This window comes from Lissotriton helveticus, chromosome 5_1, assembly GCF_964261635.1.
Source record: "Lissotriton helveticus chromosome 5_1, aLisHel1.1, whole genome shotgun sequence".
Taxonomy (NCBI): domain Eukaryota; kingdom Metazoa; phylum Chordata; class Amphibia; order Caudata; family Salamandridae; genus Lissotriton; species Lissotriton helveticus.
Window position 1 is genome coordinate 1,556,536,445 of NC_136065.1, and position 20,557 is coordinate 1,556,557,001.

At 46.7% G+C, this 20,557-nt stretch overlaps 1 protein-coding gene across 2 annotated transcripts in view; it reads left to right on the forward strand.

The window, feature by feature from the left end:
- Positions 1–20,557, forward strand: part of PIK3C2B (phosphatidylinositol-4-phosphate 3-kinase catalytic subunit type 2 beta) — a 463,326-nt gene that overhangs the window by 258,022 nt on the left and 184,747 nt on the right. For both annotated transcript variants that reach the window (XM_078644643.1, XM_078644644.1), the window contains exon 12: positions 15,997–16,119. In XM_078644643.1, the coding sequence (XP_078500769.1) occupies positions 15,997–16,119 (123 nt within the window). The remainder of the gene's footprint in view (positions 1–15,996; positions 16,120–20,557) is intronic.

Genomic DNA, 20,557 nt, shown 5'->3' on the forward strand with positions numbered 1-20,557 from the left:
AGTTAAATCCACTACTGGGTGATCCCCTATGGTGGTCAGGTTCCATTTGCTATTCCAGATGTTACATTTATTCTAATGTGGTGGGAGATCAGGTGTGACATGCATATTCCCTTGGGGACTGCAGGCCCTCTTTGTCGATCATGGACTGGGACATTCCCTTTTCCTTTGTCCCATGTGTAGGCTGTACGCCTCCGGGTGGCAGGCCAGACTCTAGCGGAGATTTCCCAGCTGTGGGTTGTAAAAGAAATCCCTTTCCTATGTTAATCCCCAGGCAAGAGGGACACGATTAGGTATTTTGTCTCAGTGGCCCACAGGGCTGCACTGCTTTACTCCATGAGCTTGTTCCACATTTCCCTGACCTGTAACTGTGCTCAGTTTGGGACACCACTCGGCCAGATTGTATGTGACGAGACAATGTATCCCTGAATGAATGTCTATATGATGCAAGGCCGTAGTGAGTTCTGAACCCCCGGTGATACATGCCTGTGGGAGTGCAGCCCACTGTCCTGTGGCTCCCAGAGTGAAGGCTTGTCAACAGTAGGAATCGCGTTACGCGAATCTCCGCGAAACGGTAAAAAATCTCTGCGAAAACGCAGAAATTCCGCGAACATGCTTTTTTACTGTTCGCAATCGCTGTTTGCGTGCTCGGGGAGAAATATCTCACGACACACATTTGAGAACGCAAACAAGCAAAAAATTTCGCGAACTCTCGGAACGCCGAATTTTGGGCAATTTTGCATTCTCCGCGGAACGCGAAATTACCCAAATTCCACGAGCCGCCCAGGCCTAGTCATCACACTGGTGTGTGCAGAAGAGATGTTGGATCTTTCCTGGACTTCTAAGACACCGGGTGGAGATGCTTTGACTGTCCCGTTCCTCGGGAGCTCCATCCATGGTGATTGCTGCACTGCACCCGGCAGTGCTTCCTGCACAAGCCCGTGCTTGCTACACTGGACTGCAGATTGCATCGATCCATGCTCTCTTAATACGGACAGGCATCTACGCTCGGACTAGTGGACCTCTGACTCTACCGGGGTGACCTCAAGGTTGCAGCAAACTGCATGTATGTGTCTGCTTCATGGAAGGGCTTTATCCATTTGTTTACAAATACCCATTTCGTCTTTTTTTTGTGTGTGATTTATATTCCAATTTAGGGTGGTGACCTCACTCCATGTAATAACCCTGTTTAGTTTTTTACAGTTGGCTGCAAATGGTGGCCACCAGTACTCATTTTTGGGAACCGTGACTTGTTTTTCACCATCAAACTTTGACCCAGAGGACGAGAGAGACAAAGGAAGGGAAGGACCAAGAAGAGAAGTTTGGGAAAAGGGCGACAATGGTAGAAAGCAGGACTTAAAAAGAAAGTGAGATGAAGCCATGAAGTGAGGGGTGGTGGAAGGAGGAGACATGACACGGAATCAAGACTACTAGCCATCCTTGGTATTGGCCACCCCTGGCAGCATGAGGCTACCCTGCACTTTTTCCCTCCCCAACTGATGCACTTGTCACAACAGATACAGTTTCTACTCGTGTTCTTTCATTCGAAAATGCATTGCTATTGGGTGCGTTAGTCTAATTATTTCTATGGACGCAAACCAAGACTACAAGGCCCAGCATGCATTATGTTGTGAAATAAAAGCCAAAACTGGAAGCAGTATCTTTGATAGGATGGAGTGAGGCGATCACCGCTCCCATACTGAATGAAGCTGTTCATACTGTGGACTTCTGTCTTCAGTGGCCATGACAGCTTCATCTTTTAGGCATGTTCTGCTACCATGGAAGGTACCTGTGTCTGTACATAGACCATCATATGGGATCATGCTGAGCATGTGTGCTTGGTCCCTCCTTGAAGGAGTACAAGGCCAATCGGGGTTTCTCCCATTGTGTTTGTGGTTAATCAGTTAATTTGTTTGTTCATCGTAATTGTTGTCTGGGTGATGCATATTGTGCATGACTGAAAGGGAACTGATTTGTGTGCCGAAGTCCTTCGTCTTCTGACATCGTTAGCCTGTTCTGCACAGAAATTTTATAAGAAATGCAATTTGAGTTGGGCAGGGAGGGGAGGGGACCAGGCCTGGGGTACGAGCACCAGAGGCGGGCATAATCAAAGAATGCAGAACGCTGCAGAGTTATATTTACCACTACATTTTAAGTTTCTAATGTAGGATTTGTGTTGAACGCGCAAACACGCAAATAAAGATGATCGCGTTGTTAGTATTTCCGAAAAAGCAGGTTTCACAGCTTTCAGTGTCGACCAAGGAAAATAGCGAGATGTCTTCGAGCCTCTGAGGCGCAGCGCTCCTGCCCTGGGCTGTTCTTTTACAGGCCATTAACTTTAATGTGATCAGTTGAAGTGAACCAGGGCTACACACAACCAGGCCCGGTTCCGGGAATTTTAATCAGAATGGGCCACAGATACATTTGGGTGGGCCATTGCGGGTTCACAAATGGCACTGTCGCCAGTGTGAATGCGGGGGCAAGAATGGCTCCAAGTTCATGTTTAAAAAGAATAACTTAATAATTACTTCTCAGTGCTGTAATGTGAAGTATTAATAATGTCAAAGCTTCTACGTGTTAAAGAGATGCGCTTTTTTGAATTTTGAAGAGCCATTCTCATATTTTACATAATGTTTGTTGCATGATTAGCAAAGACTTTCAGGGCTCGGCTCGTGCACATGCTCGAAGAGCCAAGCCAGACCCTTGGCTCGGCTCCTCCTGCTAATCATGTGTTGGCTCACCCACCTGCAGCTTGCCTCAGATACGAGCTTGGGTTGCCACCAGATGGCCTTTACTGGCATAACCAGTATTTTAATGTCTCTGTCAGTGCAAAAATAGGGGAAATGACCTAAAGCCGGTGCTTTTCTCTTTATCAGTACATATTTTAAATTGTAGGTATTAAAACAAAAGCAATGCTCTTTAAAAAGATGTTCACGGGTTCCTTGACCCCTGACTGAGAATTAAAGTAAACAAAGTGGTTGAAAAAATCACAGCATTCGACACTGTGCTTCTCCCCAGCATATTCGGCTCTGTCTGGATGGGCCAAAGGTCATGTTTGGATGTGCCTGCCCCCCCCCCTCCCCCCCCACTGCTATAACCGGGCCTGGCTACAACTCCCAGAATGCATTGCATTTTTAAATGAAAGCCCAGAACCCGTGTGCCTTGGTAACATGAAGTAATCTGGTAAATGTACACCCGAGACAGCTCAGCTGTACCTCGGGTTACACGGCTTTTATTACCGCCTGAGACTTTAAGCTCAATCTTTGTCACCCACCCTTCCGGTGAAACCTTAGACAGCAGAGCTATCTTTCAAGTTGCACCGCTGCCAAATTACCCATAGACTGCAGACCTGTTATTGAAATGGCACGGTTCGCCGAAGCAGCTAGAACACGCCTCAGATACTGAGACAGCAGAGCTATCTCGCGGGTTACACCGCTCTCAAAAGAACAATCACAGCCGAGCTATCCCTGCTGTTACTCACCTCATGGCTTTGGGTGCAGCTTAAAGAATGCTGCTTTCGAAAACAAAACCTGAACCGACTGACTTCGTCGACTGAGTGACCCTCCCGCCCTCCCCAGAATGAGAAAAATGTGCAGCGCCCACAGTCCCTGTGTGCAGTGACCCCTCCTCGTGCTGTGGAATGGAGTAGAATTCCGGCCGAAGGGGTGGGGGCAGCACCGGCATTTCACACTGTAAACGTTTTTTTAAAAAAAACTCTTAGCAAGAACGTCCAAAAGCACGTGGAAACACGAATCCCATTCGTAGGAGAATGATCAGAGCAGCCGAGTGGCCGTGTCACGTGTGGCACCTTCAGCTATTTTTAGGTCTCGTGACCTACAATGCGCGCAAGCGCATTTGGGATCGAGAATTCAAGTGCTCGATCGACTAGTGAAACCACTGCGGTTTCTTAACAGTGCATGTGAGGTCACGTGGCCACAAAAGCGGGTCACCTGACCACACAAGCACGCGCATCTCCCTATTCCGCCTGCATCAACTTCTCCTCCCGTCGCTCGTATTCCCGCCCCCCCACCAGGCTCTCCCGCGCTCCGGCCTCCGAAAGCTTCAAAGCTTCCCCGTCCACTGCTTCACACTTCACGGCCGGCAGGCCGTGAGATCCATTCCTTGCTTCCCGTGCTCCGGCCTCCGAGAGCTTCAAAGCTTTCCCGCCCACTGCTTCACACTTCACGGCCGGCAGGCCGTGAGATCCATTCCTTTAATACAGTTGGAAAAGCCCAGCCATCTGCAGTTCCTTGTAGCTTGTTCTAAATATTTGTGCTGTGGCAACCATTGATAATGCCAATAGTCGCAGTTGCTCGTAGGTGTTATTTTACCTGTGTTACATATGCATTGCTGCTTGTAGGTGTTATTTCATTTTTTTTTTTAAGTTGTTCACCGCTGCACAAATATATCGAAGCACTTTGCTGCTGGTCAAGCGCACAACGCCATTAGGCTAAAAGGGATTCAGGCAACCCCCATCCGTCCTGTATGACAGCTCCTGCTCCGGATGCTTCCCGGGCACACACACACAGCCCTAGTACTTGAAAGGTGTTATTGGCACACTATGCTAAAACCTACATTTTAGCTTATTTGTGCTTTGGGAGTGTTTTTATTAGTTGCGAATGCCTTCCATATGTTTAATTATTATTCGCACTACACTTTACCTAGGGCTTTAAGGGTGCCTGGTCCAAGTAGGTGCTGCAACATGTGCCGATCGGGCTCTCTGTTTTTACCGTCACCCTAGAGAGAAAAATCATAGTTTACCTTTGCAGCATTTTAGGTTTTAAATTTTATTTGGTTTTTGGGCTATTGTATATTGTGCTAACTCGAACCTAAAGTATTGCACAGTTTTACATAGCCACTAGTTACACAAATATAAAGTAACATGTGTTTTACCATGCTGTAGTTGCCGACACTTTTTTTCCCCCTTCCTACGTGCCAGCACAAGTTTAGCATACTGCTGTGGTTAATTTGCATCCCACAGATGCAGCCTCCAAATAGATTACAATCTGTGTCGCTTGTCTACGTAGCTTTTAATTAACGTCTCCTACTTTCCTTTCTCAAGTGCTGGATTTGTCACCGAAACATCTCACTATAGCAGACTTTCTGTCTGCATTTTGTTAATCAAACCTAGCTATATTTATTGCATTGTATTTACAGACTTACATGTTTACCATGAAAGTAAAGTTTTAATAACAGGGTAAAGACGAGATTTTAACTTTGTAGCATTTCAGGGTTTGCAATGCCATTTGATTTTTAGACAATTGTATATAGCACAAACTCAGTCCTTAATGTATTGGACCGTTTTACATAGTCCATAGCTACATTCTACAAATGCAATGTTTATGTATTTTTTGGTGAGCCTGCGCTATAACTCGACCCTACTTGGTTAATTACATACAAACAACGTTTATGTTAATTTCTGTAGTAACAGTGATCACAAGGTTGTCCATAATTACAGAATGGTGAGCCAGGGCTGTGACACAATTCTGCTCCCTGAAAGCCGCAATCGTTATGCTACAAATTAGCACATATGAACAAAAGCGTATTTCTTTTATATAGCAAGCTTTATTTTTTGTTAAATCTTCATGTAGGAACAACTATTGACAAAGCTAATAGTCATGGCTGCTTTTTGGTGTGTTACCACTTGTGGTACATATATGAATACGCTGGCAGGAGTAGAAACATGCTAGTTTGGCGGCACACTATGCTAAAACCTATTTTTTAGGTTATTTGTGTTTTGTTGGACGCTTTTGTATTCGTTATGTATGCTTTCTGCATCTCCACAACCACGCGCATTGTGCGCAGCTTCCATTTGCCACCAGACACTTCGCACGCGCCGCACTCCACCTCTGCTGCCACACGCATTCAGCTCACCAGGCTGCACACCCCCTCACCCCCATATGCTCGCTTGCCAATGTCCCTCCCACCCTTCCTTTGATCTCCGCCGCGAGTTCTCACACGCTCGTCTCCGTCCCCTTCCTTTAATGGCCCTCCCCCTCCCCCAGCACAGAGTGTGCATCGCTTGTTTTTAATGGCCGCACGTTTTCGCTCTCACACGCCATCCTAATAAGCATCTACCTTGCTGCTCACGCTAACTTTTGATTCGTGAGATCCACACATATCTCTGCCAGAACACATCACCCCTCTCCCCGCAGCATACCCTGCTCTCACAGGGCACACAGTTTCTACTCCACGCACCGTCTCTCTCCACTCTGCTCTCCCGTATCTCACACTCCTCCACCGCCTCGCCTGTCTTTGAAGGAACCTCCCTTTCTAGCTCAGCTGCCTTTTCTACTTCATCTCACCACTTACTTTTCTCTCCTCTCACTGCCCTCGCTCCCTCTCATCTGTCACTCACACACTGTGCACTCACACTACTTTAGACCACACATAATGCACACGCGCACACACACACCCCACACCCTCACACCATGCACCCTCACACACCCCGCACCCTCACACACCCCGCACCCTCACACTACTTTAGACCCCACACAATGCACACACACACTGCACTCTCATACACCCCGCACCCTCACACACCCCGCACCCTCACACACCCCACACCCTCACACACCCCACAGCCTCACACACTCCCTACCCTCATAAAACACTCTGCACCTTCACACACTCTGCACCCTCACACACACTCTGCACCCTCACACACACTCTGCACCCTCACACACACTCTGCACCCTCACACACACTCTGCACCCTCACACACACTCTGCACCCTCACACACACTCTGCACCCTCACACACATTCTGCACCCTCAGACACTGCACTCTCACACACTGCACCCCTATTTGTTTACCGCACTCATTATTACTACAGTCATATCCCTTGTGTTTTAAAATAACAACTGTATATAGCCAGGGATCACTAGATCACAAGGACTCGAGTGCACACTAACTAAAAGATAAATCTTTCAAAATTTTACAATTGACATAATTTTAATTCAAAATGTTTTGAAACTTATTTCATTTCAGGTTCAAACGAATAAAGTATAATTCATTGCAATATATACATAAACAATACACTATTAGTGCCTTTTATCATACATTTTTCACTGATCAATTGATACACAACACAGTTATATACACAACCCAATGCATTTCGGGGTTTGCACCCCTTCGTCAGGGGCCTATAGAAGAAGAAAGAAAAAGGAAACCTAATTAGTTTCGATGCTTTAGAGGAAATTAATCTGTATTAAACCAATTGGTATTGAATTCTCTTACCTAACTAACTGGTTGGAATATAAATAACGTGTGCTACATAGTTCCTGTAGAATCTGGAAAAATTATAATTACGTAAGTACATATACCGAGGCTTACAGAAAGCACAGTATTTGATATTATGCTTATGCAACGTTACCTTAGTTTCCAGTGGTTGAAAAAACCATCTGTGGATATTTAAGAAATAAGGAACCTGGTAAAAGGCTCGCAGGTAAACACAAGCTTTCCCTTATATTTCGAATGGACGGCAATTTTTGAAGGTTATATTACAAAAGATTGGCCTTTCATGGTCTTTACTTCTCTATTTTATTAGATCCCCTTTACATCACAGTTAAGCGTCACTGATCCTCAGGTGAGCGTTCGTCAACTTATATGGCATACAAACCCTTATGGTTTGTTAAAGACAGATATAATAGTGACAGTTTTTGATAAAATTTATGTTTTTTTATTTTCTTAAATATCCACAGATGTTTTTTTCAACCACTGGAAACTAAGGTAACGTTGCATAAGCATAATATCAAATACTGTGCTTTCTGTAAGCCTCAGTATATGTACTTACGTAATTATAATTTTTCCAGATTCTACAGGAACTATGTAGCACACGTTATTTATATTCCAACCAGTTAGTTAGGTAAGAGAATTCAATACCAATTGGTTTAATACAGATTAATTTCCTCTAAAGCATCGAAACTAATTAGGTTTCCTTTTTCTTTCTTCTTCTATAGGCCCCTGACGAAGGGGTGCAAACCCCGAAATGCATTGGGTTGTGTATATAACTGTGTTGTGTATCAATTGATCAGTGAAAAATGTATGATAAAAGGCACTAATAGTGTATTGTTTATGTATATATTGCAATGAATTATACTTTATTCGTTTGAACCTGAAATGAAATAAGTTTCAAAACATTTTGAATTAAAATTATGTCAATTGTAAAATTTTGAAAGATTTATCTTTTAGTTAGTGCGCACTCGAGTCCTTGTGATCTAGTGATCCCTGGCTATATACATTGATTAAGAGTGTTGGCAGGCACCAATCTAGTGCAGCACACATACCGAACAAGTGATCTACTTTGATTAACGGAGTGCAATACCACCAACCATTCATTAAAATAACAACTTACACATAATTGAAAACACCTGTTATATATCCAGTATATAAGTATATTGCTCTCTCATTTACATTCATTACACTGTGCCCTCACACACTGCCCACTCACACACTGCCCACTCACACATTGCGCCCTTACACACTGTGCACTCACACTACTTTAGGCCACACACACACTGCACCCTCACACTACTTTAGACCACACACAATGCACACACACACACACACACACACACACACACACACTGCACCCTCACACCCTGCACCCTCACACACCCCGCATCCTCACACACCCCGCACCCACCCTCACATTACTTTAGACCACACACAATGCACGCTCACACCCCACACCCTCACACCCTGCACCCTCACACACCCTGCACCCTCACACACCCTGCACCCTCACACACCCTGCTCCCTCACACACTCTGCCCCCTCACACACTCTGCATCCACATAGTTATACGCCATATAATTACACTGCACTCAATGCAACATTCACTTGAAATACCACTCAGTGCCACATAATTACCCGCCTTCCCTCTATCTATCGCCTTCCCTCTATCTATCGCCCTCACTCTATCTATCTTTCGCACTCACTATGTCTATCTATCGCACCACCACAGCATCACTCAGCACCACCACAGCATCACTCATGCGCTACCACAGCATCACTGAACGCCACAGCATCACTCGTCACCACCACATCACTCAGCGCCACCACAGCATTAATCTGTGCAACCATTTAACAACAGCTGGTTTAAATATGTTCTCTCAATGTTTCAAGCTTTATTACAAATGTCACAAAAAGATGTTAATATTTCACTTCTGTTCTTGGATTTCCGTCACAATAAAATACACTGAACATAATCTTCACAAAAGTAATTTACAAAAGTTTAAGCTATTGCCATTATAAATTACAATAACTTTTATTAAAGTATTAATTATTAAAAAAAATAAAAGCCATAGTTATTTGTAATATCAATACATCTAAGTCACGTAAATACAACACATATTGCATTACAAATGCTATAGGTGTCACATTTGCGAAAGTTAAAACTATTGGCATTGTAAATGACAAAGCTATTAATTTTGCTATTTTCAAAACCAACACATAAATAAAAGATTTGTCATTTAAAATACCAATAGCTCAAACTTTCCTAATGCGAGACCTATTGCATTGCAAATGCTTGTTTAGACTGCATTGTTAATTCTGGGACTTGTAGTTTCACGTTTCCCTTTATATTTAAAGGTCTTAAAGCGACAGCATGGTGACTGCTGTGGGCGATATGTATTTTTGATTTGTATGCGCAAACCTAGCCAAAAGGCAGGCGGCGCAGCGCTGAAAAAAGCTAAGGATGCTACTGAGGAGTGATCGGAAGGGTGGCTGCACGGTGATGTGTTCTTTCAAGAGGGGTAGCTTCAGATGCAGAAAGTTTTTTTTTCTTTTATTCATTTTTTTCCCTCCAGCCTGATGACCATCAGATAAGTGTGGGTACAGACAACTAAGGGCTTTGTAAATTATGCACCCGGGCCAGCAAGGTGAGCCCGTTGAGTTCAGTTGGGATGGGTGATGTGATCATATTTCTTCAGTCCTTTGGTGAGACAGGCTTGTGTGTAGGATGCATTTAAAGGGGGTCCTTGTGGAATCTGGGAGGCCATGGAGCAGGGTGATTCCATCATCCAGATACAAGACTCCGGGCCCCGGCCTGAACAGCAGTTCTGAAGTCCTTCTTCAGGCGGAAGGGCTTCACTTTCTTTAACAGAGAGAGCTGGTACCAGGCCATCAGTTGGAGCCCCAGTTACCAATTGATGATGTCCTCACTGATGCTTTGATGGCTACAGCAATCAATCAAACAGTACTTGTAGAGCGTGGCAAGTCACCCCTGGGGGTATCCAAGCGTTGGTCTCTCAGGCCTTTAGTTAGAGTCAAGTCGTGATTCCCCTTCTGAAGTCAGTGAGTGAAGGTGAGGGGAGGTCGTTACAGGCGGCGAGGTAGGAGAACCAATGACCTCTTTTGTGGCTTTGGCAGATACGGGGGCGAGGGAGGTGAAGCGCAGTTCGGGTTGGTGGAAGGTCCGTGGATGGTTGATGTAGGCTGGTCCCCAGGGCTTTAAGTGGGGTGGAAAAACTAGTGGGGTTTCTCAAAGGGGTGTGGCCAATGTAATTAAGGGTGTGGCTTAACATGTAAGCTAATAATTTGTGTTGAGCATAGTGTGCCACCGACTTGTATTTTGCTGTTCCTGTCATTGCATCCAGATATATAATACAACAAGTAACATCATACCTACAACAAATAAGGACTATTGGCTCTGTCAATGGTTGTTAGTTGCATAGGATAAGTAAGCATCAACTATGACTTGTATATAAAATTGAAAAAGCTTCCACTTGAAGCCCTGGTGACACCACGGCAAGGTTGCTGCTCATGAGTTTCAAATAGAGAAGGGAAATCCAGAGAGAAAATGACTCTTTAAAGGATTTCCCTTCCTCTACAATGCTCACCTGGTGTGACGTCATGTCGTAACTTCTCCACTAGTGAGACATATGCAGTGTGGACACGTGCACATTGATGTGCCTGCTGTCACTGAAGTCCGGGAAAAAATGGACTGTCTGTGGCAAGGCACAAAACAGAGCCCCATAGACACCCATTTCAAGGCCCCCTTTAAAAAACTGCTGGTGCTATGCACCGGTGAGACCCGGCCCACTTAAAGCCCTGCTGGTCCCTGGTTGTGGAGGACTTTGGAGTTGGCATCTTAATCTGGGCATCTCGTCTGGATAAGGAGCCAGCGGAGGCTTCTAAGTTGGGGCGTGATGCTGGTGCATTTGAAGCGGTTGAGGATGAGTCTGGCTGCAGCATTCTGTATGGTCTAAAGTAGCTTGAGAAGTTGGGTTGTGGTGCCAGAGTAGGGTGCGTTTCCGTAGTCCAGCCGGCTTGTGACGAGCGCTCAGATGACTGTTTTTCTGGTGTTGATGGGGATCCATCTGAAGATAGTTTGAATCATGTGGTGGGTGTGGAAGCAGGATTAGGATACTGCAGTGACCTGTCACTTCATGGTGAGTTTGCTGTCCAGAAAGATGCAGAGGTTGGGGGCATAGTCCTTGGGGTAGGTGTAGGTTAGAGTTCGGTGGTCACCAGGTGTTGTCCCATGGTGAGGTGTTCCTCCCGAAGATAAGCACTTCTGTCTTGTCCGTGTTGAGCTTCAGGCAGTTGGACCTCATCCAGTCGGAAACATTTGTCCTGGCATTCCAGAAGTTAGTTCTGGCGGGGTCTTCCGTGAGTAAGAGGATGAGTGGAGCGCCGTCTGAGTTGGAGATGTTGAATCGGTGGGTGCAGACCATGTCGGCCAGTGGTGTCATGAGTCATCTACAGTCTTGTACATGGTCCAAGCCTTGTTCTTGCCTGCCAGTCAGCTGGCCAATAGCCTGGCAACATAGACCTGTGCCTGGAGATCCAGACTTCTTAACTAAGCACCCTGTATCTGAGAGAGCCATTGTACATGCTCCACCAGCAAGGTCAAATCGTATTGCTTCCCAAAATTCACAAGGATTGAAGCTTTCGGCAAAGTAATGCTCTGTTTGGTAAGCTTGGCCCTTAGGTTCATAAATGCAGTATAGTTGCTGGTCAGCTGTGTGCATCCTCTGAGGCATATGGCTAGGAAAATCTTCCTGGCAGTACCAGAGGACCGCCGAGCTACTCGGGCTCAGACAATACACGATGTACAGGGTGCAGCAAAGTATGTAATCCATGCTGGCCTTCCTTGGCATGGCTGTTGGCAGCAGTGTTGTGCTTAGAAGGAACGCATGGATTAGTTTGACCCGATTTTCTGGCCATGTACAAACATACCTAAGGCCATGTCCCTCCATGGGTTCAGATTCTTTGGAGAAAAAGTGAACTCTGTGCTAGAGAGATTTAAAGATAACCGAAACACTGCATGCATTTTCAGTTTACTGAATCTTGGGAAACTATTTCCCCATCAATTTAGTAATTAATGAAACTATTTCTGGGGGCTAGCCTATTAGCAACCATGGCCTTCACAATCAGTGGTACAGAAGACAATTCAGTGCTTTATTGACTGCAAAATTAGCACTGGCAGGTACAGCAGAGGCCTGCAGGATCAACAGTGTTCCAAGGTAGCTCATTTCAGGCCGATGGGAGACAGGATTCAACAGTTCCTCCCTATCCGTAGGTTCATTAATCAGACAAATGGGTCTTAGAGATCATTCAAAGTGGCTACATCATAACCTTTGTTTCCTCCCTGTCCCATCTTCCTCTACGCCTCAATGAATTTTAGAGGAGCTCTTTACCATCCAGATGCAGGCCGTTCATCTTTTACTCTGCAAGGGTGGCAGTGAAAGGAATGCTGTTCACACTAGGCGGGCACGGGGGTTAAGGGAGAGTGCTGTAGCTAGTGCAATAGCGCCAGGGCTGGATTAACCGATAAGCAAATAAGCACGTGCTTAGGGCATCATGGGAAGGGGAGGCACCACAGAAACCTCCCATTGCTGGATTGACCATGGAACATAGGGTACAAAACTGCAAATGGTGCAGCTGAACCTATAAATAAAGTGGAAGTATACAAAAAGAAACATTATTTTCCATTTTATTGTAAGTCTTGTTTCATGTCGAAAATGTAAATTTTATTTTGCGTTTTATTATTTATATTTTTAATTAGATGTAGATGGGGGCACCAAAAAATGCTTATGGGCTCTAAAGGTCTTAATCCGGCCCCGAGTAGAGCGTGCAACAGGACGAACACAAAGGCATGGTGCTCGGCCAGGAACGGTGGCAGCAGCACGTGTGCCGGAGCAGGGAGGACTCTGACAGGGAGTGCGTGGAGCGGTTGTATAGCAAGGGCGGAGGGTTAGGAGGACATGGCTGCTCTTGGGCCGGAAGGGTGGCTTGTGTCTATTGCTGGTGACACATCCCCCCCGTTACCCCATCCCGGTCCAAGCCCCGCACAACGCCTTTTGTTGTGTCCTTTAATGTATGCTGGTTGGCGAGTGGCCCAGGACAAAGGAATCCAAGCCTGGGAAATGGCGGCGCCCTCTGACCCGTGTCGCCATGCGCCCCGCATGGGCTGGCACCTGTCGCGTAGGCTGCGCCCTGTGAAGGCTTTCACTGCAGCATATGTCTGTCTGCCTGCCTCTCCCTCCAGAGGAGGGTGGGGGCATCTTACTGGGCGGAGCGGGCTGGGGTGATGCCGACATCCTCGAGAGAAAGGCTCAGCGAGTTGGAGGCTGCCAGGGACAGATCCAGGGACCCGATTAGCGGCTGAAATAACCTACAGCTTCTTGTTTGCATGGGGTCCTGCTCTCTTTTGACACTCGGCGCCAGTCCTTGGATGTTTTCTGCTTGCGTTTCCCAGATTATTTCTTTTTTTGCACCAAAACAGCCACACGCAATGTGGCTTTCCTCAGCACTCTATAACTGCCTCGTATGATCTGTTTAATGGACAGATTACATACCTGCTGCTGCAGGACAGAACCCTAGTGTGGGCAAAAGCACACATCTTTCACCCTTCACCCAAAATTAAGTTCACAGCATCAAACTGAGGTTGGATCACCGGCATGAAATTAAACTAAGCCTCCAGAGCACGCGCTTCATCACTGTCTCCAACAAACACCCTTGTCGCAGAATTGCAACACAGCGACAGATTATAGTATGGACGATGGGTGGCCTCCTTTGAAGTGCCGACAGAAGAGCGCGTGCATTAGGAGCAAAAAGGCAGTGATATCCTAGACCGCAGCACACCCCTTCGTGTTTTAGAATTAAAAAAAAAAATTGAAAATCTCCAACCTTCCCATTAAAATTTCGATTTTTCTATATTTGTAAGTTAATTCAATATTTCAGCATTTGAGTTTTTGTTTGATGTATACTTGTTTCTTTATTTGTGTATTGTTTTGAGGTTCAAATCATAGAAATTGCCTTGCCCGGGATTTCTGGCTTCTAGTAACGATTCAGTGTAGGTCCCCAAAATCGAGTAATGCTTGAGTGGGGATCCACGGGAGTCAAAAACACTGTTATTCACACTGACATTTGCCTTTTCCCACTTGTATTTTGTTTCACTCTATTTTAAAGCGCTCTGGTACCTTTTGCCCTTCTCTCAGTGGGCTGTATCAAGAATTAAAATAAATGAATTACTTGAGTGCGTTGCATGTTGCAGTGGAAGCATTCCTTGACAGCAGTGCCTGTGGCGCGGCCCCTGGACTCAAGGTGACACTCCACACTATAGGGGCCACTGTGGGCGCTCTTCATCAGGAGTGTAGCTGCAGGGCGTTGAACAGTCGGATGTCTTTGCACATGCTCACAGGTTCCGATGTATGACCTCATCATCAATGGACACCCTTGGCGTAGCCAGATACTACCTACTCCTGGCTTCCCGTTGCCAGTGGTAATGCAGACGATGAACAAAGTGGCGGTGGCTTAAAAGCTAATCGTTTAGTAGTTATGTGTCCCACAATTTTGGTCTCTTAGCCAGGTTTTCTGATGTCTGTGCCCACCCCATTTTACCCTTTGACCTACTGAATGTAAATATTTGCCCATTTGGATGCTTAATTTTACAGTGAAAAACGATTGATGCGAAGATTACGTTTTATGATAAAGGATGTGTGACGGAGAGGAATTAGGTGCATATCTGTAAAATGAAACCACAGCAAAAGATTTCTAGATACTTGTTTAACAAATGTCCCCGTTTCTTTGACCTGTTTTACATTGTGGCACTGATCGGTTAGGAAGTTGATCATATCGTACACCGGCTGGTCGTTGACTCTGAAAGGCCTATATGGGTGCGGTAAAGTTAATGGAATGTCGGGTTGATTTTTCTTGCCCAACGGACGGTTTAGTGAAACCGACCAGCTTATACATTTGTGCCTGCTGTGTGCTGCAGGTGAAGCAGAGATCGTGTGCATTGATTGTTTAGTTGTTGTGTAGTTTGTTTGCATGTTGCTTGACTTCAGAGCAGCATGTTGGGCCTTTTTATATATTCAGCTGAGGCAGTGGTACAGCATGGGTTGCCTGCGCCTGGGGCGGACCGTTAGCACTTCAGGAGTCCCTTCCACCAGTCCAGTACCGAGACCCTTACCCCCAAGCACATCTATTAGATTTTAAGAACATTTTTAGAATTTGCGGCCCAAAGAGTTTTGCACCCGGGGTACCGGCCTCTATGGCCCACCCCACGCTACGCCACTGAGCTGAGTAGTTGTGACTTGGTTAACACCATAAGTTCTGCTGTGCTCATGATTGCACGCAGCAAGGTCGAGAGGTCCATAGGCACAGGGAGCTTTTGACTATTTGGATTTGGGGGACAACACGCCTGTGTATTGCTCTTGAGGCAGAGTACTATCGCTGGGTCTGGTGGCTCAGTGGACGAATACATCCACTGCCGGGGCCTGTGTTCGACCTCCTGGTCACAGGTTCAAATCCCAGTGGGTCCCACAGGTTCAAATCCCGATGGGTCCACTCGGCCTTTCATCATCCACCTGAGGTCGATAAAATGAGTACCATTGAGTTGGGTAATAATAAACATCTGTTATTCAGTGCCAAGATACCCTGTTAGGGGTGAACGTGCGCTTTACAAATGCACATGTTATGTTATGGTATCTGAGAGAGTATGGTAGCTTATTGTCTTAAAATAAGCCATCTTTTGATTTTTTACAGCTATGAAGAATTCTATGTGTGCTGCTCACTGAGTCATGGGAGCAAGGAGCTGTGCGGCCCGCTGCAGACTAAGAAGGTGCATGCCACCAAGTCTCTCTTCCACCTCATCCTTTGGGACCACAGGTAAGTGTTCTTCCTGACTCCACTGGAAGTGGGTGGGACAGTAGGTAATGGTGTAGGAAGGGTGACCTGTTCATGGAATTTAGCACTCTGGCTGCAGGCCAGGACTAGCTGAAACCGATCACCTACTAATATTTCAGCAGGGGCCTGTCCCAAGTGAATTGGTGGCCTTGGGTATGAATGATTGGTAGGCCTGTTTATCATTCTAGAAGCGGGGTAAAAGCTGTCCCTACTCTGTGTAAGAGAAGGTTACACTACTCACTGCTTTACTGTACAGAGATTTCGAGAGACTGTGCATGTGTGTACTTGCATTGCTACTCGCTGTACTGTAATTATTCTGTGTGTGGTTGAACTTTCTGCTGCTTCCTGTATGTGCTATAATGGATCTTTAATAAATTTGCATGCTTGAATCATTCCTGTGGGACTTCCACTTCGAGGACGGGGAATGATTCAAGAATTTGAATCTATGAAAGTTACCAATACTGGATAACTACAGTTACAGGTAAGTAACACATTTTCTTATCCAGTATTGGATCTTACATAGATTCTCATGCTTGAATCATTCCTGTGGGACTCCCACTTCGACGTCAGGGAATGATTCAAGCATTTGAATCTACGAAAGATACCAATACTGGATAACTACAGTGAACGGTAAGTAACATATTTTCTTATGTTGCACTAGGTTTCCATTTGTGGTACAAGATGCTGTTGAGAACGAGCACTGAAGTGCATGGTGTCAGATGCCTGCTATTGCTATTTAAAAAGTCAACATTTTAAACAACTTCAGAGCTTCCTATCATTTGGTTCTCTCAAGCATGAGAGTTCAGAAGACTGGGCGGCTGTGCATGGAAAGATCTGCCACCAAGCAGACTCGACTGTAGCTAGAGTAGCCAGTAGAGCACTAGATGCGGATCTGAGAAGGTGACCATGTAAGTGCTTCTGCAAGATGGATGTGTAAGCATTGGCAAGCATCTGTGGTGTCACTCACTACAAGTGAGAGTCACACATGAAGGGGGTAGGTGGATTTCTCGATCCCGCTATGCTCAATCTCACACCTACAACAAAGGATTAGGCCCTGATGCCCAGCTGTGGCCCCGACATCTGTAGAACAGCTGGAAGCCCTCACCTTACAGGGGGCCGATCCTACAGCCCTTTAAGCTGAAGAGAGACGCTGGTCTGCATACAGCAGCATACGTAACCCGCTCCCCCTCCTATGGATGTGATGTCATCTGCTGGGTGTCGCACACCTCACGTCCCCTGGTTGCACTCTGGAGGGTTGCACAACCCTTTCAAAGAAAGTAAACCATATGTAATAAAATAATCTGTTTTCTTCGTTCAATTTTCAATGATTTATTGATTTCTTGTTGATACACAATGTTAATCGTCACATGGACATTTGGACGTTACTTGGACGTGGCCACATGGCGTCACACCAGCTCTTGACCGGAATGAACCACATAGACAGTTCAAGTTCAAGTTCAGAAATTTGTATAGCGCACTACTCGCCCATAGGGTCTCAAGGCGCTTGGGGGAGGGTGTGTGCATTACTTATCGAATAGCCAGGTTTTTAGCTGCTTTCTAAAGGAGAGGCGGAGGTGAGTGGGGAGAGAATTCCAGGTTTTGGCCGCTAAGTAGGAGAAGGATCTTCCTCCCATGGTGGTTCTATGGATGCGCGGAACTGCGGCGAGGGCTTGATTGGATGAGCGCAGTTGGCGGGTGGGTGTGTAGAAGGACAGTCGTGTGTTGAGGCATTCGGGTCCTAGGTCGTAGAGGGCCTTGTGTGCGTGGGTGAGGAGACGGAACGTTATTCTCTTGTTGACGGGGAGCCTGTGAAGGTCTTTCAGGTGACCGGTAATGTGAGCTTGACGTGGGATGTCCAATATGAGTCTGGCTGAGGCGTTTTGGATGCGTTGGAGTTTTTTCTGTAGTTTGGTAGAGGTTCCGGCGTAGAGGGTGTTTCCATAGTCCAGTCGGCTAGTGACCAGTGCGTGGGTGATAGTCTTTCTTGTTTCAGTGGGGATCCAACGGAAGATTTTTTTGAGCATGCGAAGGACGTTGAAGCAAGAAGATGAGACGGCGTTGACTTGTCTGGACATCGAGAGGGAGGAGTCTAGGATGAAGCCCAGGTTGCGTGCGTGGTCTGTAGGTATGGGTGCTGTACCCAGGGCCGGTGGCCACCATGAGTCGTCCCAGGCAGTGGGGGATGATCCTAGTATGAGGACTTCCGTTTTGTCGGAGTTTAGTTTTAAACGGCTGTTCTTCATCCATTCGGCTACTTCTTTCATTCCTTCGTGTAGGTTCGTTTTAGCGATGTTAGGGTCTTTGGTGAGGGAGAGGATCAGCTGGGTGTCGTCTACGTAGGAGATGATGTTGAGGTTGTGTTGTCGCGCGATGGATGCGAGGGGGCTCATGTAAACGTTGAAGAGGGTGGGACTGAGAGATGAGCCATGTGGTACTCCGCAGATGACTTCGGTGGCCTCTGAATTGAATGGGGGAGGCGGACTCTCTGGGTTCTTCCGGCGAGAAACGAGATTATCCAGTCCAAAGCTTTTCCTTGTATTCCGACCTTGCTGAGGCGTTGTATGAGGGTGCTATGACAGACTGTGTCGAAGGCGGCGGAGAGGTCAAGTAGGATGAGGGCAACTGTTTCTCCGTTGTCCAGAAGCGTTCGGATGTCGTCTGTAGCTGCGATGAGGGCCGTTTCGGTGCTGTGTTTGGCTCGGAATCCGGACTGTGAGGAGTCAAGGGAATTGTTGGATTCCAGGAAGGCGGCGATCTGGCTATTGACGGCTTTCTCAATGACTTTGGCAGGGAATGGGAGGAGTGAGATGGGGCGGTAGTTCTTAAGTTCAGAGGGGTCTGCTGTGGGTTTCTTCAAAAGGGCGCTGAGTTCGGCATGTTTCCAGCTTTCTGGGAAGGCAGCGGCGTTGAAGGAACAGTTGATGACATCGCGGAGATGGGGTGCGATGATGGAGTCTGCTTTGTTGAAAATGTGGTGGGGACATGGGTCGGTTGGCGATCCTGAGTGGATTGAGTTCATCAGGCGGATGGTGTCTTCGGTAGTGATTGGGTTCCAGGCGCAAAGGTTGTGAGTTCTGTATGGGTTCGGAGGTGGGTGGAGTGGATTGTTCTTCGGACTGGTTGTTGAAGCTGTTATGTATGTCGGCGATTTTGTTGTGGAAGAAAGAGGATAAAGAGTCGCAGAGTTCTTGGGAGGGAGTGATGTCGTTATTGCCGGCGGTGGGGTTGGTAAATTCTTTGACGATGTTGAATAGTTCCTTGCTGTTGTGGGCGTTGTTGTCGAGTCGATCCTTGAATGCTGATTTCTTGGTGGATCGGATCAATTGGTGGTGTTTGCGGGTGGCGTCCTTGAAGGTGGTCAGGTTGTCAGTAGTTGGGTTTTTTCTCCAGGTTTTCTCGAGAGTACGACATAACTTCTTGGATTTCTTAAGGTCCTCGTTGAACCAGGGGTCCTTTTTGCTACCTTGTTTGATCTGGTGGTTTTTCAATGGTGCTAATTCGTCAGCGCTGTGGGTGATCCATTGTGTGAGTTTGGTGGCAGCTTGGTTTGGGTCCGATGATATGGTAGGAGGGTTTTGGTTAAGCGATGTGGAGAGTTGGTCCGCTGTGATTTTGTTCCAGTTTCTTCGGGGAACAGGTTGTGGGGATTGTTGTTCGCTGTCTTTTTGTAGTTGAAGTGAACGCAGCTGTGGTCCGTCCAATGGAGGGCTGTTGTGTGATCGAAGGAGATGTGTTTGCTGGAGGTGAAGATAGGGTCAAGCGTGTGTCCGGCAAGGTGGGTGGGGGTGTCAACAAGTTGTTTGAGTCCGAGATTGGCCAGGTTGTCCAGAAGGGTGGTGGTGTTGCTGTTGTTTTTCTTTTCCAGGTGGAAGTTGAGGTCTCCCAGTAGGATGTAGTTCTCGGAGGTGAGGGCATGTGGACTGATGAAGTCAGTGATATCTTCGTTGAATTGTGTGCGGGTTCCTGGTGGTCTGTAGATGAGGGTGCCTCTAAGTGTGGTCCTGGGGTCGGTGTGGATCTGGAAGTGGAGGTGCTCGGCGGTGGCGAGGTTATCGTCGGAGCTGGTAGTGATTCGGATGGTGTTCTTATGGACGATGGCGATGCCTCCTCCTGTTTGGTTGGTGCGGTCTTTTCGGATGATCTTGTAAGCGTCCGGGATGGCTATGGCGATGTCGGGCGCGGATGAGGTGTTCATCCAGGTTTCTGTAAGGAAGGCGATGTCCGGTGATGCAGTGTCGAGTAGGTCCCAGAGTTCGGTGGCGTGTCTGTGGACCGAGCGGGTGTTCAGCAGGATGCACTTCAGGTGGGTAGAGTCGGAGCTGTGTTTGTAGTTAGTGGATTTGGTGTGGGTCCTGATGCAGTTGAACTTGCAGGAGTGGCAGGCGAAGGGTCCATGGGTGTGTCCTGGGCCTGCCTCGCA